Below are 26,345 nucleotides of genomic sequence, written 5' to 3'. Positions count from 1 at the left end.
CGGGACCGTGGGGGGATGGGGGGTGGGTGGGTGGGGAACACTACCCCTGGTACCACTATCCCACCTCGGAACCCCATGGTTATGGAGATATCGATGGTTAAAGTTTTGAGGTTAGAAGAAGAATTTAAAGCTATTATTATACCTTTGAGCTCCGCGTCTGACTTCACCTTAGCTCCAACGCTGCGGGCAGTGCAATTCATGCGCCGTTTTGCAACTTTATAAGTTATTTTCGAACAGAAGTACGTAAAAATAATCTCGATTTCAAGATCAACAAACGATACAACTTGCGGTAACTATGCTTCGATCCGTAGCTTTAAGATGTTATATTCACATTTCGCACTTGATATTAGCATTTTAAACGTTAAGTTATTGTTTTTACACGATTTTTTTTAACAACTGAGAAATAGATGTTTTAATAAAAAATGACAGGCCACTTATCGTTTCGTTCTAAAACAATATACATTGTTTTTGTTTAAATAACTGTAAAGGCAAAAGTCTTACACCATACAGCCTTGTTTCATATTATATTTTTTAATTAAATATATTTTATTTTTAATTATTTACTGTTATAAACGAAAAATACTCAATATTTTAGTTCATTTTATATGACAATAAATAAATATAAAAATATGTTGAATATAGGTGTGTGGTGGTGTGTGTGTGGTAAAATTTTTTTTTATTATTTAAATACATACTTTTACTCTTTAAGTTATCATTCTTTTGAAATATACAATCTCAACAAACAATTGTGTAAAATATTCTATAGAACTAAAATAAATTTATAAATACCTATGTAGTTAATTTTCAAAATTTATGGTCTATAATTTTAAATTATAGTATCAAAATTAATTTATATTTAGTAACATTGCGTGCTAGAATATAGGTTTAGAAATTCGAAAAATACCCAAAACCGAATCGGAGCATCCCACTGTCCACGTGGTCTTGGTCTGTCCTACCCCTAGAGTGTTTTTTTTGTGTCGCGGAGGCGCGGAGGGAGGGCAGCCCTCGCCCGCCGTGCGAAAGCGCGCGAACGAATGCGTAGAGGAGCGGCTGAGGCTGGTCGCCGAAGGCGACCAGCCTCCGCTGCGGAACGGAGCATGAGTGCTTTCGCACGCAAGGGCGGAAGGGCTGCACTTCCCGCAGCGCCGGAGCCAAGCGTTCCTCTAACTTTAAAGGTGGTAGATTATTTTTTTTTTGTAACAAAACTGTCTATAAACGATATAATTTTTAAATTAGATAGGTTAGGGTTATTTTTTTTTTTTTTAGTAACAAAATTGTCGATAAACGGTGTAACTTTTAAATTAGATAGGTTAGGGTTATTTTTTTTTTTTTTTTGTAACAAAACTATGTTTATAAACGATATAATTTTTAAATTAGATAGGTTAGGGTTATTTTTTTTTTTTTTTTGTAACAAAATTGTCGATAAACGGTGTAACTTTTAAATTAGATAGGTTAGGGTTATTTTTTTTTTTTTGTAACAAAACTATGTTTATAAACGATATAATTTTTAAATTAGATAGGTTAGGGTTATTTTTTTTTTTTTTTTGTAACAAAACTATGTTTATAAACGATATAATTTTTAAATTAGATAGGTTAGGGTTTTTTTTTTGTAACAAAACTATGTCTACAAACGGTGTAATTTTTAAATTAGATAGGTATGGGTTTCTTTCGGTCTTTTTCTGAAGTCAGATTATTGTAAAAAAAAAATTATTCATGTCATGTTTTTTACTTCATTATATTTTATTTATTTAATTAAAAAATATAATATGAAACAAGGCTGTATGATGTAAGACTTTTGCCTTTACAGTTATTTAAACAAAAACAATGTATATTGTTTTAGAACGAAACGATAAGTGGCCTGTCATTTTTTATTAAAACATCTATTTCTCAGTTGTTAAAAAAAATCGTGTAAAAACAATAACTTAACGTTTAAAATGCTAATATCAAGTGCGAAATGTGAATATAACATCTTAAAGCTACGGATCGAAGCATAGTTACCGTAAGTTGTATCGTTTGTTGATCAATCAACCTCAAAACTTTAACCATGGATATCTCTATAACTATGGGGTTTTGAAGTGTGAAAACCGTGTGAAACCGTGTGAAAACGTTAAATTAACGTGTGGAATGTTATAATTAAGTGCGAAATGTGAAAATAAGATGTGAAAACTATAGAATGGAGCATGAGTATCGAAGTTGTATTGTTTGTTGATTTTGGAGTCGAATTCGTTTTTATTTTTAAAATAGCTTATAAAATGTGAAAATAATGTGTGAAATGTGAAAATAATGTGTGAAATGTGAAAAAACGCGTGTGAAATGTGAAAATAACGTGTGAAAGGTACGAAATTCTTCTTCTAACCTCAAAACTTTAACCATCGATATCTCCATAACTATGGGGTTCCGAGGTGTGATAGTGGTACCAGGGGTAGTGTTCCCCACCCTCCCCCCCCCTTCCCCCCACGATCCCGAAATTCGATTTTACCTAATCTAAAGCTTTACCAAATATTTTATTTAATTACACGGTTAATTATAAAATAAGCCGTTTCTAATAAAATACGCGGTAGACAATTATTATCTATTAAAAGTATGAATCAATAATTATAAAACAAAATAATAAAGTGGGTATTCTAAAAAAAATTGAACAATCTAAACACGCATCAGTGCATAATATAAATTGCACACAGATGATTCATTAGTTCGAAGTAATTTCTAATATAAGGTATAAAATGAGAACTTACCTATTAGCACCGTTTAAGGATGAACGACTGTCGATTTCCGGATGCAAAAATAATTTAACACCTTGATGGATACACTTTGCACCGACTGGAGTATTCCTTTGATCAGTGTACCGCAAACAAAAATATAATTTCTCGTTAACTTTAGGTACAAATATTTCCACTTTAGTTAACCACTGCGACGTTTCGATTTCTCTTAATTCGTAATTAGGGTATATCTTATCACAATTACTACCTCTAGCGCCTTCACTGGACGTTAATCTCAACGAATAATGCCCGAGAAACTCACCACCGTTCACTAATAACAAATATTTACATCGAATATCAACACACGATTTCGATTCAACTTGGAAAGACTGTATCCATGGCTCAACAGTAAAATTCTCAGTAGCTTGCACTTGTAAAATAATAAGAACTAATATCCCACAAGTCCGTGAAACGAAAGACACTGGTGCCATTTTAATATCACGGAACGATAAAAAGAAAACAAGATATCACGCATAATCCAACGACATCGACATGTTTTTCTCCATTGACAGTTAGGCGGCAATTGTTGCCGGAACTGCAGTAGTTTCGTAAAAAATGTTGTCACATCCGGGTGAAATATTGCTACTGTAAAGATTTAAAAACCCAATACTTTGAAATCATATCTCGATCTTCAATCAAACAAATTTGGTGATTTACTAATTCTTGCGCGTGTTTTAACTAAAAAAGTGTGGTTGAGAAGGAAATGTAACTTAGTGTTAAATATTTACAGATAAATATTTTTTTTTGATGTTATCAGCTGTGTTTGACATTTCAATATTATCTGTACGCAATGGGCGGAATATGCTACCATCTGTGCTATTTGGCATGAAAAGTCAAAAAGCAGTGTGTTGGCTCGATTTAGACAAATATTCTTAATTATCACGTAATTACTTATTATAATGAGACCGAAATAATACATTTAGCCATGAAATTAGTTAAAATATATTAAACAAGTATACACGAATGCACTTATACATCCTTAGATAAATGTCGATAGTCGTCATGAAAGGAGGTTTTCGTTGAGTACTTTTTTTTATGGAAACCTTAAATATGGAGTTAAGGGAGGCTGGAGATGGAGCCTCGGCGGCGGATTGTGACACACCGAGGAAATACAGTTGGGCAGAGGTGCGGCAGGCGGTTCATGATTTACGGAAAGAGTTATCATCTTTGTCGACAATGGTACCAATGGCAATTTCGTTCAGAAAACTTGCTAACGGAAAAACAAGAATATATTTTTTGAGGACTCCTCAAAACGGGTGGGAGATAACGCTCCTGTACACGGATATCAGTCCTACCCAACAGATTAGTAATGCAAGGTAGGTGATAAAAACATTTACAAAAGAAAGTGAAAATGTTACAAAAGTTTTTTAAATTAAAATTCTGACATAAAGCGTTATGCGAACGTAATTTATATGCATAAGGGTATTAACACACATTTTATATATTAATAAAATTATTTAAAAAATAAAAAAGACTGCTTTAGGCCACACGACTGAAGTAAAACTTTTTTAGTTGCCCCTAGAGTAATATACGAAAAGTAACTCTCTCTCTTTCTATCTTCACCAACTTATATCTCCCTCTCAACATCCATTAGCCTTGCCGGATCACACTTACTCATTCTCCAGCTTATTTCCCAAGTCAAGTGTGCGTAAAGAAGTTTACTTCAAAAAGATTTTTATTATTAAAAAAAATAACCATTTTTGTAACAATTATACATACTAGTGGGCGTCCTGAGGTCCAAATTCGATCATAATTAAAAAATTAAATTTAAAAAAAATAATGAAAATAAAGAATCTTTTTTTTTTTAAATTTTCAATTTGATTACAGACTGACAATCAACAAAAGAGTATAATATGTATGTGTGAATGTGTAAAATACATGGTAGTTTGTGTAATGTTTTTTTTTATTGATTTAAATATATTTTTATGCATAATGAAAAAAAATATTACCATTCTGCACTCCTTCTCTATATAAACTATAAGTGTACAAAATTTCATACTCCTCCGTCCGTGCAATTTTCTTAAAAAAGGGTACAAAGTTTTTGCTTCACGTAATAATAATATATAGATATAATAATATATAGATATAATAATATATAGATATACTTATATGCCATTTGCAAGGACTGATACTCATTAAAGATAATAACACTGTTAATTTTAGATTTATATTTTCTGAGTTAAACCCAATCTGGGTCTCATTGTCTTATCAGAATATGTTATAATTACATAATTATATATTATTTATTATAAAATGGCATCATAATGTGGAAATAAACAATTACAGTTTTCATACTCTATTGATTATTATAGACAAAAATAATTTATTATTTACCCTAAATATGTATGTGTAGCCTAGAAACTAAAAATAAAGTAAACAAACAGTATTGTCTTAGAACTTGAGAATAGCTAGAATTTTCTTAGGTTAGCTGTCCTAGGTTTAAAAAGAAAAAATGGCTGAAAAACTTTATTATTTTTATTTTAAATGAATGGCCAAAACTTAAAATTTATAAACAAAGTATTGAATAGCTAATTCAATGTTGGTAGACCTTTCTTTGGGGGCTAAGAATAATTTATAAATAAAATCAATCATCTTTTCATCAATAATATTGTTAAATAGAATCATATCTTTCAGAACTAGTATTTGTAATTTTTTTTATACATTGAGATGTTAAAAGATAATTCAAACATGAATTAAAAATTTACAGAACTTCAATTAAAAAAAAAAAAAAAAAAAAAAAAAAATTAATCATAAATGTAGCAACATTGTTCGTTTTCACACTCCTATTATTTTAAACTGTCAACATGTTACCATGTCCATCTTCTAATAGAAAGGAAATTAGTGTATTTTTTTAAGTTTATTTTGAATCCTACAGGAAATACCTACTTGGATAAAAAAAATTTACATTGTAATGAGTAATAATCATTATTAGCTTTCTATCATAACAACAGGGATCAACAGCTTTACATACTTTCAGATTTTTTTTTGAATCAGTCTATAATTGTGTTTGCTCACAACCAAAAAAAAAAACCGACTTCAATTACATAGACAAGTAATACAACGAAAGTGGAGGAAAAAACTTAACAAATGCACTAGTCGTCACTACGATTTTCGAGGGTTTCCCTTGATTTCTCTAGGATTCTATCATCAGATCCTGGTTTCCTTACCATGGTACTACTCCTAAGATATCTACTTTCCAACAAAAGAAGAAATATCAAAATCAGTTCATAAATGACGCAGTTATTCCCAAACATACATTAAAAAAATATATATACGGTTGAATTGAGTTACCTCCTCCTTTTTTGAAGTCGGTTAAAAATTTAGTTCAATTATTATTCAATAACTTAAAATTTAATAACTTTGAAACATTGTATTTGAATGTATAAGTGTTAAATTGTTTTTTAGAAATATGAGGAATTTTTTTTAATTATCTTTTTAATTGCAACAGTTGATAATTAATCTAACTATTGTGTTATTGAATAATTATATCAATTATAAGTTGAATTTTACAATGTCATGCAAGATAATTTAATGAAAAATGCAATTAAATATATCTGCATAATTATAATGAAGCAACTTTTTCCTCCAGTCTCACAGGCCTCCCGTATCCATGGTTGCTGTAAAGTTTCAGAAACGTCGGGCATTTAAAAAAACCTAATAATCCGCGATAAAATCCGAAAAAGTAGTATAATTTTTTTCCATACTTTAATAATTGTCTTTTTTTTTTGTTTTCAAATTTTGTATTTATAATTTTTGTTTTATTATCGTGTTGTTGTCATCTTTGTCTACAGACTAGTTATGTTGGACCAAAGCATGAGAACAATACAAGTAAATGCTTAATCAGCGGAATAGGAATAACAAATGATATCTCACGTTGTCTCATGCTTTGGGATCATATGTCTTGAGAAAGTTTAATTAGAATTAAATCAACGATTAATCCAGAGCATGTAATTCTGCTCGGACGTGTCCACTGTAATTTTAATTAATTTTTAATTAAATAGTTTTAGTTTAATTAATGTAATATTTTTTAAAAAGCCCTTTCGCGCTCCCGTAAACTTGTCTGGCGCAGCCGGTAGGATTGTTTCAAAATAATTACAGCCTTCGTTCTTAAGAATTCGTCTTCAAAATCAGCGAATAATTGGGCTTTCGAAGGTCTGTAAGAAACAATCCCGAACCAAATAAATAAGACAGTGATCGAGGAGTCCAGGAGCTGGCGATGCTGGTGACCGGTTGGTGAGTAGAACTTTTCACCTTCCTTCTGTCTCTTGTTATTTTGGGATAAGACTTCTCCTATTATAACGTTTTCTGGTTTTCTTATGTATTTTTGTTAATAATTAATTTAAATATTAAAAATTGTACTTGTGATAAAAATAATGTGAATAAATTGTTTAATATATTAATTTAATATTTCAATTCAAAATCATTGAAATATTGTTAACATAATTTGTGTGTAAAATTAATAATTTTAGTTGTAAAATTTTTCATTAACAATAAAAAAAAAATGGAACAAATAACTCTGATTCCAAACGAAATATTAAAATTGATTCCTCTTTTTGGTGGCGATAAACGTCAATTAAACTTATTTATAAGAAAATGTGAATATGTAATTAATAAATTTCAAGGCAGTGAGGAGCAAAATGTCTATATTATGCATAGTATCACGAGTCGCTTAGTCGATGACGCTGCCGCGCTTATCAGTGAGCGTGAGGATATTGTTTCATGGAATGAATTTAAAGATTTATTAATACAACATTTTGGAGATCCGCGAAGCGAAGAATGTATCGCAATAGAATTAGAAAATTTAAAAATAAAATCGGGAGAAAGTTACCTTGATTTCTGTAATAGAATCCAATCGGTGCGTTCTGTTTTATTATCCAAGGTTAATCAAATATTAAACGAGGATATTAGGCAAAGTAAAATAGTTATTTACAATAATACATCCCTTAACGTTTTTCTTTATAATTTACCCGAAAATATGGTTAGAATAGTTAGATTAAAGTCAGCGACATCATTAGAATCTGCGTTGAGCATTGTTTTAGAAGAAGTAAACTTTCACGAACAGTATAATCAGCGTAATAAAATTTCAAATTTACCGAATTCAAAATTAAATTTTGCGAATAAGTCTAATCTACCTATGACATTTAATTCATACAATAAACAACCTCAATATAAATTTGGAATACCTCAAGCAAATCAAAAGGCACCTATGCCTATGCCTACAGGTTTTAGACCAAATTTTTCTCAATTTAAATATGGAATTCCGAAGGGACCACAAATACCACCACCGAGAATTAATCCTCAGTACGGACACCGTCCTGTACAACAATTAGGGTATCGACCTCCATTTAATTATAATAATTATAAACCCCCGACACAATTTGGTTATAAGCCTAATTTTAGACCAGACGGACAAGGACTAAATGACGTGTCGATGAGAACGATAACTAATAATAAACCGAGTTTCCCGATTAATAAAACATATATTCATGATTATAACTACAACATGTATGACGTAACATACAATATAGAACAAATAGACGAGCTGACTGACGAAGGAAATTCTAGTGACCTTGATAATGATGAACAGGAAGAAAATTTTTCCATATGTATAAACTTAAATGCAATAGAGTCAGATGATAATACTTCTTTGTCAGTAAATGTTGATGATAGAGAGTCTCAACTCCAAGAACACTTACGTAACGTGACAGAGACAGACACAATGTTAGAATTATCCCCAAAATGTAATACAGACGATTCTAGAACTTTAACTGTAACTGACTCGGAGGCGACAATATCAGCAAGTCCTAGAGATTTATCTGAAATCGAACCTCCAGATAATTCGGATTCTAGCACTAGTATTGAGACAGTCCACTCAAATGTAGAACGTGATTCTTCTAGTATTCCAATTTTACATGAAGCTATCAATACTAAGCCTAATCGGATATTAGTATTTTCGTGGCTTAAAAACGAAAGTCAGGTTAAAGATTTAACAAGGTCAAAACGGAAAATCCTTGAAGTTTTCTTACCCTTAAATAATTTACAATTAATAAAACAATTCCTTAAAGAGTATATCCGGCCCAAAATTAAATATGTTATATATTTTGAACACCAGAAACATAGGAAAGATTTCGCAAATATAATAATTTCCTTATTTAAGAAAGGCACTATTAATATAAAAGAATGTACCAGACGTAAAATGAATCGTAATGAAGTGCCCGTAAATATTAGAAAGCGGAGAACTAAGGTTCCATTAAAAAATATAAAACGACCTCCACAGGTGGTGTTTAATCGCCCTAGCGATGATGAAGGAGACCCAATCCCTTCAACTTCAAAAGATTGAAGGTAACCCAGGCCTGTTACCTGTCAAACAAGGTCAGGCCTATAAACAAAAAATAAGTGGTTAATTATAAAAGTATTAGATTTAAGTTCTATATTTGTCGATTTAGAGTTTAATATAAATAAGTATAGTGATTTTAATAGAGTAATAAATATAGATAAACCTTATATGTATGAATTTAGTAATATGAAAATGCAAGTAGAATATTTAAAAGATATAACTATAGAAAAGGCAAAACAGATAGCACCAACAAAAAGATTTCGAAGAGGTTTGCTTAATCCCGTAGGTTCTATTATAAAATCGATAACTGGTAACTTAGATCACGAAGACGCGCTTTACTATGATAATCTTATTAACAAATTATATAACAAACAAAATTTAATCGATAATAAAATTACCCTGGTTTCCAAAATGTTGGATTATTCTATTAATAGTACAGAAATTTTATATAACAACTCTTTAATTATTAATGAACGTTTAAAACGCGTAGAAAGTATGTTGAAAGACATGGTGACAAAAGAAGAAAACTCAATATATTCCACTTATGTTTTGAGTATATATAGTACGTTTATTAATAATTTCCGTTCAATATATATAACACTCAGTGAAATTGAGACAGCCTTAGCCTTTAGTAAAATTTCTGTGCTACAACAATCAATAATTAATTCTACTGAATTGTTTTACATATTTTCTTCTATAGAAAAATATCATAGTTTATTGTATCCTGTAACAGAAAGTAATATAATTAAAATAGAGCGAACATTGTCTGTTAAGGCGTATGTAAAAGGAAACCAGATAACATTTATAATAGAAGTTCCCCTTACAGATAATAATACGTATAATTATTATAAAATTTATTCATTGCCTATTTTTGATCAAATTAAAAACAAAACTTTCATTATTATTCCCGAATATCCCTTCCTTATGGTGAAAGGTTCGAAGTACTTGCCGGTCGCGTCTCCGTGTCAACATGTGTTCGGCGATAATCAGTACATATGCACTGAACATAATTTTATCCCTTACTCAACGATAACGTGTATGGAACAATTGATGCAATTTCACAATGACTTAACTCAATGTCATAGACGAGTAGTTCATATCGAAGAAGTTAAAGCACAACGTCTTTCTTCTGCCCGTTGGATAATATATTCACGAAATAAGGAAGTAATGTCTTACAAATGTGAAAACGATATAACAAAAACATCTATGATGGGAACTTATCTCGTTCAAATAGATCCTGGCTGCGAGATTCTACTTAATGATCTTCATTTATATTATCTTCAACACACATTGGAAAAATTTGAATACAAGGTGACACCTATTATTAATTTACCTCAGCCAAAGAAGGAAATCCCTATTCCTGTCGATCCGATTGATATTAAGGGAATTAATTTGGATGACATAAAGTATCTATCTGCGGCCTTAAAAATGAAAAGTTCAAGTGAAAGTGAAAGTGAAAGTGAAATTAAATCAATAATAAAAGTTAACAGTGTCAGTGTAGGAACTCTAATTTTATATCTTATATTAATTACTATTTGTTTAATTTTAGTTATAAAAAGTGTTAAGAATAAAATTTTAAGCAAGGGTCGAAACCTTCAGAAGTCAAATTCTTCCGACGGTTTCGAACTTAAGGGGGGAAGAGTTATGTTGGACCAAAGCATGAGAACAATACAAGTAAATGCTTAATCAGCGGAATAGGAATAACAAATGATATCTCACGTTGTCTCATGCTTTGGGATCATATGTCTTGAGAAAGTTTAATTAGAATTAAATCAACGATTAATCCAGAGCATGTAATTCTGCTCGGACGTGTCCACTGTAATTTTAATTAATTTTTAATTAAATAGTTTTAGTTTAATTAATGTAATATTTTTTAAAAAGCCCTTTCGCGCTCCCGTAAACTTGTCTGACTAGTTTCATTTATGTTTTCGCTATCCGAATGCAAAGTCTGATTATGTAACAATAAACTAGTTTTTGGGGAAGACACTGTGGCCTGTAACACAGCTTTTTTTAAGCTAGCACGGGTCGCAGGTCTTCTAGATAATGTAAACTACATAATTTGAGCAAAATAAAAACTATTTTATTATTATTATTATTATTATTATTATAATGAGTGAAATCCTCGTAAACATTATGCATTAACTTAATTGATAATTAACTTTTTATTGACACTGGTTCGTATTTTTGTGGTGTGCAATATTCTTTATTATAATAAGCCATAGTCATTATTATTTTATAGTCATTTATTTGATACCTCTCTTACATTGAAATATAAATGCAATGCTATATGTATGTAATTCTTCCTTCTTAATCCTTCCTTTCCTTCTCCGAGAGCGCCTCGAGAGTATGTTAAGCTGTCAGTCTCAGTTGTTATATAAACTTGGTAACGATTACTCATATTAGGGGATATATTCGCCATCCAGCAGTGGAGCAACATGGTGGATTGTTCCAATCCTTCTCTTACATGTAGAAAGAGGTTTATGCCCAACACAGGGATGTTACAGGCTGAATTGTGATGTAAATAATAAATTTCCTTCTATAAGAAATTCACTTCACGTTTGCCGACTGTCACTGGTGGTCTAAAACTTGTCTACTTGTTTTTTGCATATTGGAGATTTAAATCAAATAAGTAATCAAGTCCATTTTCGTGACTATTTTTGTTCCGACCTTTTGTGATGGGTTCTTATTTTACTCGAGTCGCGTCAAAAAATATTTTCCAAATGCGAAGCCATCTGGACTTTCCGCTTCGGGTAATTTAATTTATAGCCAAGCCCTACATGTGATATAAATTTCAGCGAAATCAACGATGACGGGTAGGCGGCCTCCCTTTGTTAGATTTTAATAAATAATAATAATAATCGCGGAATAAATAAAATATCATATAGTATAGTTTAGTTGTAGGTGATGACGGGACTAGTCTGATTCGAACCCCCGCTTCACCCCTCACTGTGGCTAAAATTTTTGTATGCTTCTCATGTGAAGGCCGGGCTACTAGTTACGTATATAAAGAAATATATAAAGAAATATGTACAAAGGCCTTATCCTTAAGAGTTTTTTTTTAATATTATAAAGGTGTTGAACAAGCGCAAGTATTTTTGACACTGCTCTTTAGACTTTCTAATCTCAACTAGGTTGTTTATTAAAATCTTAAGCTAAATAATTGTGTTTGCTCGCAAACGAAAAAAAAACCGACTTCAATTACATCGACGAGTAATACAACGTAGATCGACGAAAAAATAGTCAAGTAACTACGCGTTATCAAAGATTACTCAAAAAGTAGTTATCAGATCTCAATAAAATTTATATGTGACCACATGACAAACATCAGCTTTCGATTAAATTAAAAATTATTAAAATCGGTACACCCAGTAAAATGTTATTGCGGATTTTTAAGAGTTTCCCTCGATTTCTCTGGGATTCCATCATCAGATCCTGGTTTCCTTATCATGGTACTAAACTAGGGATATCTCCTTTCCAACAAAAAAAGAACTATCAAAATCGGTATATCCAGTAGAAAGTTATGTGGTATAATACAACGTAGGTCGACGAAAAAAGCGTCAAGTAAAAACGCATTATTAGATATAACTCGAAAAGTAGTTGTTAGATCTCAAATAAATTTAAATGCGACCAATTGACACACACCACCTTTCGATTTAAAGAAAATTTGTCGAAATCGGTCCACACGGTCAAAAGTTCTAATGTAACATACATAAAAAAAAAATACAGTCGAATTGAAAATCTCCTCCTTTTTTGGAAGTCGGTTAAAAATCGTACTAAGGTGCCGCGCTTGTAGGTAAATGTAATAGTGTTTTGGCGATGGTGGCAAAACAAGTGTATACACAGCCTACTTAAAGGTGAGAGAGACAGTAGCCGATATACTTTGGCAACATCTGCTTCTTACCCCCGCTATCTATACAGTATACAGAATACCTATCACCAGGAGTTCCGACTACCTTAATCATACAAAAACAATTTAACTTGAAAGCCGTACTATTTATCTGTGATCTTCTGTAAGGCTGAGGTACTTCCTCACTCGAACTCCCATTTTGTCATTATTGGTTCTGTGACCTGCCTCAATAAATTCTGCTAATTTGTTTGGAGTAAACCAAGATATTCTAGGGGTAGTTGGATATCTTCAGCTTTATTATTCCATCTCTGACAGTAAATTTATGTTTTCAGATTGGATTGGAAGCCTTTGATAGAATCAAACGTTGCGCTCGGCGTGTCATCAGGCAAGTGGTCGCGAGAGGAACAGTTGTTATGGGAACGGCAGAGGGTGGCCGGTTGGGGTATAGCTTCCTACGAACTTCACCAGAAGACTGGGAGGGTGCTGTTTCCGTGTGCATCGTCGCTATTTGTAGCTGAGGAAGGACCTAATCAGGTAATGTTCATAGACTTTATGTTATCACATCTATTACAACTGTAAACTGCATATTTAATTATCTACAACTAGCGACCTCTATCCGTCCATATATTTTTTTAACGTTAAGTAATCGCCAACATATCTTATAGTATAACTGTATAAGTATTATTCCGATCGGTTTAGTAATTTTCGCAGTATAATCGAACAAAAAAACCGGCTCTCAATTTATTAGTATAGATTATTGCAAAGTAAGTTCGTCTTCTAAAATCTTTTTCAACTTGTCAATATGAACATGGTTCTTGCTTTTAGACTTTGATTTTTGGATTGTCTGCCTTCTCTGTGGGAGATTTTATGACTTTTAATATCATTAAACTGTTAGTTATTTGTATTTTTATTAAAAGTAACAGATTAAAGTATCTTCTTCTTTATATTAATACTTGAAACAATTTTTTTTTACCCCTTTTTACTAATCTTGCGCGGACGGAGGAGCATGAAATTTCGCATACTTGTAGTTTATATAGAGAAGGAGTGCAGAATAAAATCTAATATATAAAATTCTCGTGTCATGGTGTTAAACATTGAACTCCTCCGAAACGGCTCGACCGATTTTAATAAAATTTTGTGGGCATATCGGGTAGGTCTGAGAATCGGCCAACATCTATTTTTCATACCCCTAAGTTATAAGGGGGGGGGGGATTAAGCGGGTTAATAACATATATGGCAAAGAAACGTTTGCGGGGTCAGCTAGTAAATAAATAAATATTTACACAATACACACACGGTCGTCTGTTCCTAAAGTAAGCAATTTTGCTTGTGTTATAGTAAAAGCCGACTGGTATATAGCTACATTTTTTTTTTCGATAAACATACTTATAAATAATACATTTATAAATATACGAGTATAAATATTTATATTACACCCAGACTCGGGGTGGGAATCGAACCCACAACCCTCGGAGCAGAAAGCAGGGTCAGTACAAACTGCGCCAACGGGCTAGTCAATGCTAACATTTTCTTTAAATTATGCATAAAAAGTATATTAAATCAATAAATAATAATCATGATATACCTTTTTAAAATCCTTGTATTGTGCCCTTCAATTTGATACCCATATTGTAGTATTCGAGAAAAAAAATTTTTTTTCATTAACTACAATGGCTTCGCGCAGCCGCCATGTTTGATTTTTTTAACGCCACCTATCTAAGAACACTTGGGCAGCTAAGACGAACCTAACGATACCTCAATTATGTAAATCCGTTCAGTGGTTCTGGAAATATGAGGTAGTAAAGAATATTACATACATACATACATACATACATACATACAAGATACGCGCGAAAAACATAACCCTTCCTTGGCAGTCGGGTAATAAAAACATTACACACACTGCCATGTATTTGACACACGCATAATTCTATACTCTTTTGTTTATTGTTAAAGTTCGTGGTTAAATTATGGTTGAATTTCGACACACTCCTATAGTCTGTTCCTAAGGTAAGCCATTTAATTCCTGTGTTATAGGTAACAGCCGACAGATATATATACATGTGTTACACATAGACTGGGGTGGGGGATCGACCTCATAAACCCGAAACAGAAAGCAGGGTACACTGCGGTCTAGTCATAACTTAAGTCTTGTTATTCCAGTCACCACCCCTAGTCCCGCGGTCACTTAGCACGGGGTGGGGTGCCCCACTGACCCCTGCCATGTGCCCCTCCATGCCCTCGCTGGTGGCACACACCGCTCGAGGAGACATATGGCTGGCGGGAGATAATCTAAAGCGACCGGCGAGACTGACGTACGCTTGTAAAGGAAGGGATGAGCGGTGAGTTAAGTTATATCATAGCTTTGCCGTGTTCTGGTAAAAGGCTGTATAACGTATAAAAGACGTAATCTCAGATTTAACTTGTTAACATTTAGAATTTAACGTTTTAGGTTTGTTTGAATGAAATAAATGTTATTGTAATAATAATATAGTTGTAATCAAATAGGTTTAATGATTTAAGACAGAAATGTAATGGCGTAAAAAATTTAAAAATGCAAAAAAGTAAAAGAAGGTAAACTGCCTTTTACTTAACCACGGCGCAGCTGTGCCCCGCGATTTGACACGTGTGATATGATTACCATATAGTCAAAGTCACAGCAAAATGTGTAATTAATGTGTGTGTAATTAATGTTATAATTTATTATCCGTGCCTCGGAGAGCACGTTAAGTCGTCGGTCCCGGTTGTTATCATGTACACCTGATAGCGATCGTTACTCATAGTAGGGAACATATCCGCCAACCCGCAGTAGAGTAGCGTGGTGGATTAAGCGCCAATCCTCTTACGCGGAGAAAGGGGATTGGGCATAGACTTCTTTCGTAGTGGTATGATAGAGAGCATGATGCATGCATTATAATTTTGATTTAATTATAACTTTTACAAAATTATTGTATTTCTTTAGGTTAGCAGACGACCCTCGTCAAGCTGGTGTGCCATGTTACGTCACGCAAGAGGAGTTCTCCAGGTACACCGGTATTTGGTGGCAGCCGAAGAGAGACGGTGAGCATATGCGATGGGTATTGCGATGCGTTTGGTGTTGCAGCCGTCTATTAGGCTTTGGTAATCACTTATCATCATGCGGTGCATACTCTTATTTGCCACCCTAGTGGTATAAAAAAGTAAATGCTCTGAGACTCTTTCTTTTAAAGTAATAGTAGGTAAGGACACCTACACTTAATCGTCAGTCTGTATTAAGACTAGGTTTTTTTTTTATAACTGGGTCGGCAAACAAGCGGATGGCTCTCCTGATGGTTAGCGATTGCAAGCTTGTTGCCGACCTTATTCTGATTCCCCCCATTAGCTCTCGTCATCCTACTCACCAACAGGAACACAACACTGCTTTAAAGCAGTATTATTTAGTTGTTCTGCTGTGGGCTGCTCCATATTTGACCAGGAAATTTCCTGCTGTGCCCTACACCAGTTATTTATTATAGAGCCTAGAATCCACATTAAAACTTTGAAATGAAATTTAAACTATAATAAAGCTGTTGATTCCTACAAAACGAAAAATCAACTATCCATAACCGCGAGGCGCAACTATATAAAACTGCCATATCTGTAACAATTCTGTCAGACGTGATAATTGTTCAATTGGATCATGTGTCCCCAGACGACGTGTTCCGGATAGCTTACGAGGAAGTGGATGAGAGCGACGTCAAGATCTTCAGCTTTCCGTCCTCACAGAGCTGCAGTGGAGAGGTTGAGGAGTTCAGGTGAGCACAACGACCCGCAGAACACGCTGTACCGCTGTGTCTCATACCATCATAATGAAATGCAAAATTATCCATTGAATTTATTTTATTTATGCAAACAAACAGTAGGTACATAATAAATATTATATATTTAAAAATCATTACGGGAACAGTTTCCAATCATTATAATATCGTATATATTATGAATATCGTAAAATTTTAAAAGGTCCAAATTGGTATCAAGTTTTGACGTGATTCAATTGTTTGAAACTCGAAGAAAGAAAGCTGATTTATGGATTGAATCAAAAATCAAGTGATTGCCTTTTGATTTTCTGTATTCAAGTAGCCTTCAAACACTGCATTTTTATTTTTTATTTTCATTTTGTATCAGACGTGCAAAACTTTTAATTTTATTTATTTATAAGGCTAGCGAATAGTTGTTTACACTAATTTATAAATATTTAACATTGAAAAATATATAACATTAAAAAAGGTATTGTGCCCCGGGCGCGAATTAAGCTCGCTACGTCACTGTTCGGAAATTTTATGCAACATCATACATAAAATTGGATAGGCACATGGTATCCCTGTCCTACATGGGGAAAGAGGCCCATAGGCCTATGGGTATACCCACCAGTGGGATATTACAGGCTGAAGTGAGAAGACATTTGTATTGTCCATACAGATGTTTGGTGTTATCTGGGCGTTTGTGCTTATGCATTATGTGTTTTCGGACCCCCTACTGGGGTTAATGTAGAGGTTAAATGTAGAGCGAATTGTTTATATATTTATTATTTAAAACTGTATATAAATCAATGGATATTATGTACAATCGAGGAGTGTAATTTATGGATAGGTTAGGGTTATTATTTTTTTTTTTTTTTTGTATAAAGAAACTGTCGTTTAACGTTGTACTTTTTAAGTTAGATAGGTTAGGGTTATTTTTGTTTTTTTTTTTTTTGTTAAACGAAACTGTCGTTAAAAGTTTTACATCTTAAGTTAGATAGGTTAGGGTTAAATTACACTCCTCGATTGTACATAATTACCAAATCAATAAATAAACGCATATTATATTCCAGATTTCCTCGCGCCGGCACACCAAACGCCAAATCTGTCCTGAAAATGGTGACCTTCAGGCTTCAGAAGGCGACCCCCACCACCGTCTTGGACTACTACCAGGAAGGTCACTCTGATCACATAATACAAGGTAGGTTGATTTAAAACGCTTCAAAAAACTTTTGTCGAGGTAGAGCATGGCAGGTAATATCTTATTCAAAATTTGGAACAGCCAGACTGGGAAAGAACTTCTTCAACCTTACTGAAGAACTTTTAAAACTACATTTTTTTTTACAAGTTTATCTACTTACGCCGGTAGCGATTAAATTTATCTGACGTATGAGGGTATCCAACAGATACAAGTTTGTTTATAATTCTTTTTCATCGTTGCGTGCCAATTTAGTTATGAGATATTTTTATTTGCTGTGAATAAGGACGCTCCGAGAAGCCTGTGAACGCCCCAGGAAGCTTCTGAGCTTCTGGAAGGAGCTGGGCTGGCTGAATTAGTGAGCCCTCTTTTCACGTACAACGGAAAACCTCTGTGTCTAAATGCGGAAAATCGAGCCCACAACAATACAATACAATACAATTTGCTGTGAATCTAGAAATTGTAGTTTATTAATTGAGTTGATACAGCCAGCCTATTTTACCTCTTGCTGTTAACGTTTATCCGTTACTTATCTGCAGAATAAATTTTATCCACAACCGGTGAGATTGACTCAAAAATAAAATTTCATAAAGTAACAATATACAGATAAGATTAAAATATTCTAATAAGGCAATTTTCCCCCAGCATCCGACTCGAACAACTCAATGGAGGTCACAGATATCAGATGGTACGAACTGAGGCAATCTCTCAAGGAAACCTTTCCGTGGTTTGAGTACCTGGCCAGGGTCGACTGGACGCCCTGCGGTAATTAGTAAGTTATTGTTGATTTCTTTATGTTAATTGATTACCCGTGCTGCTTCACTGCACTTTTGTGGTAAATCAAAATCTTTATCAAAATCTTAATTTAATTAGTTTTTAAAATTGAAGCAACCGCCGATTCGGAATGCAGATTCTGCAGAGAAGAATCGGCAAGAAACTCCGCAGTTACACTTAAAAATAAATAAACTGTGAACCAACATAATACAAAATTGCTAATTTCTTGCATGAAATACAGCGTCACTAAGTCCACATATGTATTATTTATTGTAATTTACATATAATGAGTAATGATTACTATTTGGTGTTTTAATTGTTTATGATGACAATCAGAACTGACAGCTTTATTAGCTGTGCGAGGCATGGTTCAAAGACCTTAGTGTATCCGCCCTAGATGACAATTTAATAAGGTGACGTAATAGAAAATTGCTTGCTTTATTTTCGTTTGGCGGAGCTATATCGAGTTGAAACATTTAAAATAAAAAATATGGTAAATATTCCGTTTTTGAATAATTTTAGCGATTTTCTATTACTTTAATATCCGTTTCTGAACAATTTTAGCAATAAAACTAACCATGTTAATTTAATATCCTATATGTAATGGAAATTTTTTGAAAAATAATGCTTTCTTCATTAAGTGTTTCTTTTTTATCTCAATCGCTGGAGGGTGGGTCGTCACTGTATAATGTTTCTGGCACTGTTTAAGGTAAAAAAAAATCTGGAGTGACAAGTATTGGTTTTCAGGCAATTGGGCAGATAAAAACAACAAATACAAGAATCATTTTTGCGCAAACACGCAAGACTTAAATAAATAGGAACGCGTGGTACTGTTTAAAAATTGTTTTCACTATTATGACAATTGCTCCACTGGCTTTAGAAGTGTACTAAAGAAAATTAAATTATAATTTATGGGGATCTTAAAAAAAAAAGATTATTAAGATATTCATCTTGTCCCCCCCCCAGTGTGTGGGTACAACTGCTGGACCGCAAGCAGCAGCGTCTAGATCTGGCCTTGATACCTCTCAGCGAGTTCAGTGTCCGTACTGGCTATGAAAACTCACCAACTGGACCCTCGCCCATCTCCCACCTGCCCACCGGAGACCAGGTCAGCACATTTTAGCTTTTTTTCTTTTAAACAACTAGGTCGGCAAACAAGCCTACATCTACCCTGATGATCCATAGGAAGCTTGTTCATATCCGGCTCGAAGGACCAAAAAGATGTAAGTTACACCTGACTTGCTACTGCTGATTATGGTAGATAAAAGATATAAAAATGAAAGTTAAAATAGAAATACATTTTGTACTATTTAATTGCTATAAATGAGCTCACGAACGCGCTGTGCGATGATGATATGTGAACGTGAACTGGTGTACGTAGCTAATGAATCGTGCAACTGACGTAAACTGCTGATCGGGCGATATGTATGTGCGGCTGAACCGTACAGGTACCGTAATACCGCTAACCGTGGTCTCGCAAGTGCGTTGTAGACCTTATCCCCCCAGGAGCTCCCCACCTCACAACAACACACAGCACCTCTTGAGACCAGTGTTATTAAGCAGTGATCTTCTGTAACGTCGAGGTACTTCCCCAGTCGGGCTGGCACAGTATTTTGAGCAGGATATTTTCTGCTGTGCACTATTTTGACTATTTCGTCTACCTATGTAGTATTAATTTATTGATGTAAATTATTTAAGACAGCGGTGTATAGTTTGCGTCATGTAAAAAGAACGCTGGCCTTGAAGCTGCGCAGAAGCGATTTATCGGTCTATTTGGTGGTATGGGGTAGCGGGACGGGAGTGTTTATCACGTGTCGCATGCTTGCCGGTGTGCTATTGGTTGGACAATTGTGTCCAACCAATAGCACACCGGCAAGCATGCGACACGTGATATGTCGACACAAAATACTATCGCGCACAAAAGTCGAAGAAAAATGAGAAAAATTATTTATAACATATAATTCGCGTCGTGTAAAAAGAACGCTGGTTGTTAAAATGCGTAAAGGCGATTTACAGTGTTGCCAACTCTTGAAAAAACTTTTTCGTACTGTCCATTTTTTGGAACAGTCTTATTTGGTAAACAAAACACTGTCAATCGTAATTCACGTTTTTTCCGCATTTATCACTCGCTTTTACAACACATTAGCCTACGGACACTTGTAAAACTCCATTTACTATTTATTTCACTAAAAAGCAAATACCAATTTATCATTTTAAACACATAAAAACCATTAAGATACAGACTACTGAAGATAATATCGAGAGTTCAGATAATTACTATTTTTGAATACGACATTTCAATAACTAAAAAATTTGTTATTGCTTTTGTTTGAAAAAAAATTGTAATTTTGTAAAGTGATAATTATTATACTTATTTAGTCCGAATTATTCACACTGGTATTTCTAGTATTTTTTAATGTACCTACCAATAACTATTATACGAAGCAGCAAGTGAAAGCCTAATTAAAATATAAAACAGTTGTACTTTTGTGCGCGAGTATACCCATGCGCAAACGCACCCCCTCCAGTTTCTTTCAGCGTTCTTTTTACATGACGCGAACTATACAGATCTACAATATCAAAATTATAAAAAAAAGAAATTACACTGTCCCGAGTTTAAATCAATTATTATGCTTGCTGTGTTGTTTTCGTCATAAAAGTGAATGTTCGATATAATATTTCAGCAGATACAAGTCCTCGTATCGGAGACGGCTCCAGACGCCTGGGTAAACGTCCACGACATCCTCTACTTCCTGCCGTCTGCGCCCGGAACTATGAGGTTCATCTGGGCTTCTGAGGAAACGGGGCACCTGCACTTGTATCTCGTGACCTGTGCCGTGCCCGCGAAGAGGGCCACTTGTGAGTACTGTGTACTAGCTAGCTATTTCTATTTACTATATTTTATTGTTAGCTATTTATATTCTACTTATATGTAGAATAGTCCTGGAGAATGAAAACTTCATTTGAAACCCGGAATGGGGTCTCCGTCAAGCATTCGTGGCATAGCTTAAAAATGCGAAAGACTCCTGCAGCCGAACTGCTTCACACCTATCGACTTAGGCAACTCTGCGTTTTCCTGAAGAGTGTCCTAGGTTACACAGTGTCTGTCTGACACTGTCTAAATCGTCTGCAATAGACGGACTAAGGCCAATGATGAGTAAACTTCATTTGTTAGATTTGTAAAGAGTGAACTATAACTTAAATAAATTTTTAATATTTTATTTTACAGCTGTAATAGACATGATAACAGAGGACGAGTCGAATGCGCTCGGGCCCAGCGTGGTCAGCAAGCAAGCGATCACCACCGGGGAATGGGAGGTCATGGGCAGGAAGATTTGGGTACGTTTGTCTAATAATACATTATAATTTTTTTTCATACTACAATAGTGGCAAACGAGTACACGGTCTGCCAGATGGGAAAAAGATACCGGCGCATGTAATTCCAGAAGCGTTACAAGCGCGTTGCCGATATTAACCCCCATGTTTTTTCTACTTTGCTGACCAACAGGAACACAATACTACTTGAGGGAGAAGTGTTGGCTGTGTATCTTATGTAAGGTTCTTCTGTAAGGTTGAGTGAGGTAATGTCGTATGTTTTTTTGTATATTTTGTCTTGAAACTCAAAACTAGTAGTAGTTTTGCAATTGTCTATAGGCTATGGTAACCGCTTACCACCAGGTGAAGCGTACATATGTTTGATACTAGACTAAAAACAATTTAGACATTAGCAGTGATACGCAGCAGCCTATCGCAGTCCACTGCTGGATACGGGCTTCCCCAAATTCGCGCCAAACATCCCGGTATTCCGCAATCCTCATTAAGCCACCACAGGCAATCTTGTCTAGATCGTCGGTCCAGAGGGCCAGAGGGCGTCCCACACTGCGATTGCCAACTACATAATGATTACTAATATAAAATTTCAATGTTGCAGGTGGACGAAGCACGGGGGCTGGTGTACTTTGTGGGGCTCCGCGAGACGCCGCTAGAGCGCCACCTATATGTGACGTCATACGACCCCCCCGCGCCGCAACGGGTCACTCTGCTTACCACTGTAGGCCACTCGCACTCCGTCGATATGGATGAGGTAGGATATTACATATTATCACGATACAGCATGTAACGTCCCACTGTTGGGCCTTTTTCTCCATTTAGGAGCTTAATTGATCTACCTGCTCCAGTGTGGGTTGGCTTATCTTCCCTGCTATGAGTAACGATCACTATCACGTGTCTATGATAACAACCGCAACCGACAGCTTACATAATTTTGTAAGTCGAGACAGTTGATGTAATAGGTAATAATTGAAATAATTTGGAAGTATTATAATAGAGGTTTTTTATTCCAAAACTGTTATTAGATTATTAGCTCATACTCATAATTGTTTGTCTTTGATCCATCAGATCTCGTTGAAATTTAGTTTTTGGACTAAAAAAAGATTCATTAAAATCGTTACATCTAGTAAAAAGTATAAAGGGTGTTAGGTTCCTACATAAAAAAACATTGAGAACCTCTTTATGAAGTCTGTCAAAAAGCAAACATTTCCCCGCAGGAGTGTTCGATAGCGGTGGTGACGTCGTCCAACATCAGCACGGCGCCGAGCACGCGCGTGTACCACGTGGCGCACGGGGCGGCCGTCGCGCTGCGGCCCGCCGGCGCGCTGGCCGAGCGCGCGCACGGTGAGTCGGACCTGGCGCGCGGGGCGTGTCACTGTGTGGAGTGTTCGATAGCGGTGGTGACGTCGTCCAACATCAGCACGGGGCGGCCGTCGCGCTGCGGCCCGCCGGCGCGCTGGCCGAGCGCGCGCACGGTGAGTCGGACCTGGCGCGCGGGGCGTGTCACTGTGTGGAGTGTTCGATAGCGGTGGTGACGTCGTCCAACATCAGCACGGGGCGGCCGTCGCGCTGCGGCCCGCCGGCGCGCTGGCCGAGCGCGCGCACGGTGAGTCGGACCTGGCGCGCGGGGCGTGTCACTGTGTGGAGTGTTCGATAGCGGTGGTGACGTCGTCCAACATCAGCACGGGGCGGCCGTCGCGCTGCGGCCCGCCGGCGCGCTGGCCGAGCGCGCGCACGGTGAGTCGGACCTGGCGCGCGGGGCGTGTCACTGTGTGGAGTGTTCGATAGCGGTGGTGACGTCGTCCAACATCAGCACGGGGCGGCCGTCGCGCTGCGGCCCGCCGGCGCGCTGGCCGAGCGCGCGCACGGTGAGTCGGACCTGGCGCGCGGGGCGTGTCACTGTGTGGAGTGTTCGATAGCGGTGGTGACGTCGTCCAACATCAGCACGGGGCGGCCGTCGCGCTGCGGCCCGCCGGCGCGCTGGCCGAGCGCGCGCACGGTGAGTCGGACCTGGCGCGCGGGGCGTGTCACTGTGTGGAGTGTTCGATAGCGGTGGTGACGTCGTCCAACATCAGCACGGGGCGGCCGTCGCGCTGCGGCCCGCCGGCGCGCTGGCCGAGCGCGCGCACGGTGAGTCGGACCTGGCGCGCGGGGCGTGTCACTGTGTGGAGTGTTCGATAGCGGTGGTGACGTCGTCCAACATCAGCACGGGGCGGCCGTCGCGCTGCGGCCCGCCGGCGCGCTGGCCGAGCGCGCGCACGGTGAGTCGGACCTGGCGCGCGGGGCGTGTCACTGTGTGGAGTGTTCGATAGCGGTGGTGACGTCGTCCAACATCAGCACGGGGCGGCCGTCGCGCTGCGGCCCGCCGGCGCGCTGGCCGAGCGCGCGCACGGTGAGTCGGACCTGGCGCGCGGGGCGTGTCACTGTGTGGAGTGTTCGATAGCGGTGGTGACGTCGTCCAACATCAGCACGGGGCGGCCGTCGCGCTGCGGCCCGCCGGCGCGCTGGCCGAGCGCGCGCACGGTGAGTCGGACCTGGCGCGCGGGGCGTGTCACTGTGTGGAGTGTTCGATAGCGGTGGTGACGTCGTCCAACATCAGCACGGGGCGGCCGTCGCGCTGCGGCCCGCCGGCGCGCTGGCCGAGCGCGCGCACGGTGAGTCGGACCTGGCGCGCGGGGCGTGTCACTGTGTGGAGTGTTCGATAGCGGTGGTGACGTCGTCCAACATCAGCACGGGGCGGCCGTCGCGCTGCGGCCCGCCGGCGCGCTGGCCGAGCGCGCGCACGGTGAGTCGGACCTGGCGCGCGGGGCGTGTCACTGTGTGGAGTGTTCGATAGCGGTGGTGACGTCGTCCAACATCAGCACGGGGCGGCCGTCGCGCTGCGGCCCGCCGGCGCGCTAGCCGAGCGCGCGCACGGTGAGTCGGACCTGGCGCGCGGGGCGTGTCACTGTGTGGAGTGTTCGATAGCGGTGGTGACGTCGTCCAACATCAGCACGGGGTGGCCGTCGCGCTGCGGCCCGCCGGCGCGCTGGCCGAGCGCGCGCACGGTGAGTCGGACCTGGCGCGCGGGGCGTGTCACTGTGTGGAGTGTTCGATAGCGGTGGTGACGTCGTCCAACATCAGCACGGGGCGGCCGTCGCGCTGCGGCCCGCCGGCGCGCTGGCCGAGCGCGCGCACGGTGAGTCGGACCTGGCGCGCGGGGCGTGTCACTGTGTGGAGTGTTCGATAGCGGTGGTGACGTCGTCCAACATCAGCACGGGGCGGCCGTCGCGCTGCGGCCCGCCGGCGCGCTGGCCGAGCGCGCGCACGGTGAGTCGGACCTGGCGCGCGGGGCGTGTCACTGTGTGGAGTGTTCGATAGCGGTGGTGACGTCGTCCAACATCAGCACGGGGCGGCCGTCGCGCTGCGGCCCGCCGGCGCGCTGGCCGAGCGCGCGCACGGTGAGTCGGACCTGGCGCGCGGGGCGTGTCACTGTGTGGAGTGTTCGATAGCGGTGGTGACGTCGTCCAACATCAGCACGGGGCGGCCGTCGCGCTGCGGCCCGCCGGCGCGCTGGCCGAGCGCGCGCACGGTGAGTCGGACCTGGCGCGCGGGGCGTGTCACTGTGTGGAGTGTTCGATAGCGGTGGTGACGTCGTCCAACATCAGCACGGGGCGGCCGTCGCGCTGCGGCCCGCCGGCGCGCTGGCCGAGCGCGCGCACGGTGAGTCGGACCTGGCGCGCGGGGCGTGTCACTGTGTGGAGTGTTCGATAGCGGTGGTGACGTCGTCCAACATCAGCACGGGGCGGCCGTCGCGCTGCGGCCCGCCGGCGCGCTGGCCGAGCGCGCGCACGGTGAGTCGGACCTGGCGCGCGGGGCGTGTCACTGTGTGGAGTGTTCGATAGCGGTGGTGACGTCGTCCAACATCAGCACGGGGCGGCCGTCGCGCTGCGGCCCGCCGGCGCGCTGGCCGAGCGCGCGCACGGTGAGTCGGACCTGGCGCGCGGGGCGTGTCACTGTGTGGAGTGTTCGATAGCGGTGGTGACGTCGTCCAACATCAGCACGGGGCGGCCGTCACGCTGCGGCCCGCCGGCGCGCTGGCCGAGCGCGCGCACGGTGAGTCGGACCTGGCGCGCGGGGCGTGTCACTGTGTGGAGTGTTCGATAGCGGTGGTGACGTCGTCCAACATCAGCACGGGGCGGCCGTCGCGCTGCGGCCCGCCGGCGCGCTGGCCGAGCGCGCGCACGGTGAGTCGGACCTGGCGCGCGGGGCGTGTCACTGTGTGGAGTGTTCGATAGCAGTGGTGACGTCGTCCAACATCAGCACGGGGCGGCCGTCGCGCTGCGGCCCGCCGGCGCGCTGG

General features: G+C 38.9%; 2 protein-coding genes across 2 annotated transcripts in view; one reads left to right on the top strand and one right to left on the bottom strand.

The window, feature by feature from the left end:
* LOC123667153 (unextended protein-like) overlaps positions 1–3,290 on the bottom strand; it is a 51,690-nt gene extending 48,400 nt beyond the window's left edge. Inside the window, exon 1 of the mRNA XM_045601123.1 lies at positions 2,736–3,290. Coding sequence (XP_045457079.1) covers positions 2,736–3,190 — 455 coding nt within the window. The 5' untranslated portion in view covers positions 3,191–3,290. The remainder of the gene's footprint in view (positions 1–2,735) is intronic.
* A 278-nt stretch (positions 3,291–3,568) lies between these two features.
* Positions 3,569–26,345, top strand: part of LOC123667154 (dipeptidyl peptidase 9) — a 41,410-nt gene continuing 18,633 nt past the window's right edge. The window contains exons 1-12 of the mRNA XM_045601124.1: positions 3,569–4,075; positions 13,276–13,477; positions 15,107–15,285; positions 15,906–16,003; positions 16,614–16,716; positions 17,775–17,902; positions 18,545–18,671; positions 19,640–19,781; positions 21,358–21,541; positions 21,903–22,012; positions 22,605–22,757; positions 23,221–23,347. Coding sequence (XP_045457080.1) covers positions 3,795–4,075; positions 13,276–13,477; positions 15,107–15,285; positions 15,906–16,003; positions 16,614–16,716; positions 17,775–17,902; positions 18,545–18,671; positions 19,640–19,781; positions 21,358–21,541; positions 21,903–22,012; positions 22,605–22,757; positions 23,221–23,347 — 1,834 coding nt within the window. The 5' untranslated portion in view covers positions 3,569–3,794. The remainder of the gene's footprint in view (positions 4,076–13,275; positions 13,478–15,106; positions 15,286–15,905; positions 16,004–16,613; positions 16,717–17,774; positions 17,903–18,544; positions 18,672–19,639; positions 19,782–21,357; positions 21,542–21,902; positions 22,013–22,604; positions 22,758–23,220; positions 23,348–26,345) is intronic.

Source organism: Melitaea cinxia, chromosome 27, assembly GCF_905220565.1.
Source record: "Melitaea cinxia chromosome 27, ilMelCinx1.1, whole genome shotgun sequence".
NCBI classification, from domain to species: Eukaryota; Metazoa; Arthropoda; class Insecta; order Lepidoptera; family Nymphalidae; genus Melitaea; species Melitaea cinxia.
This window is presented reverse-complemented; position numbering and strand designations above follow the sequence as displayed.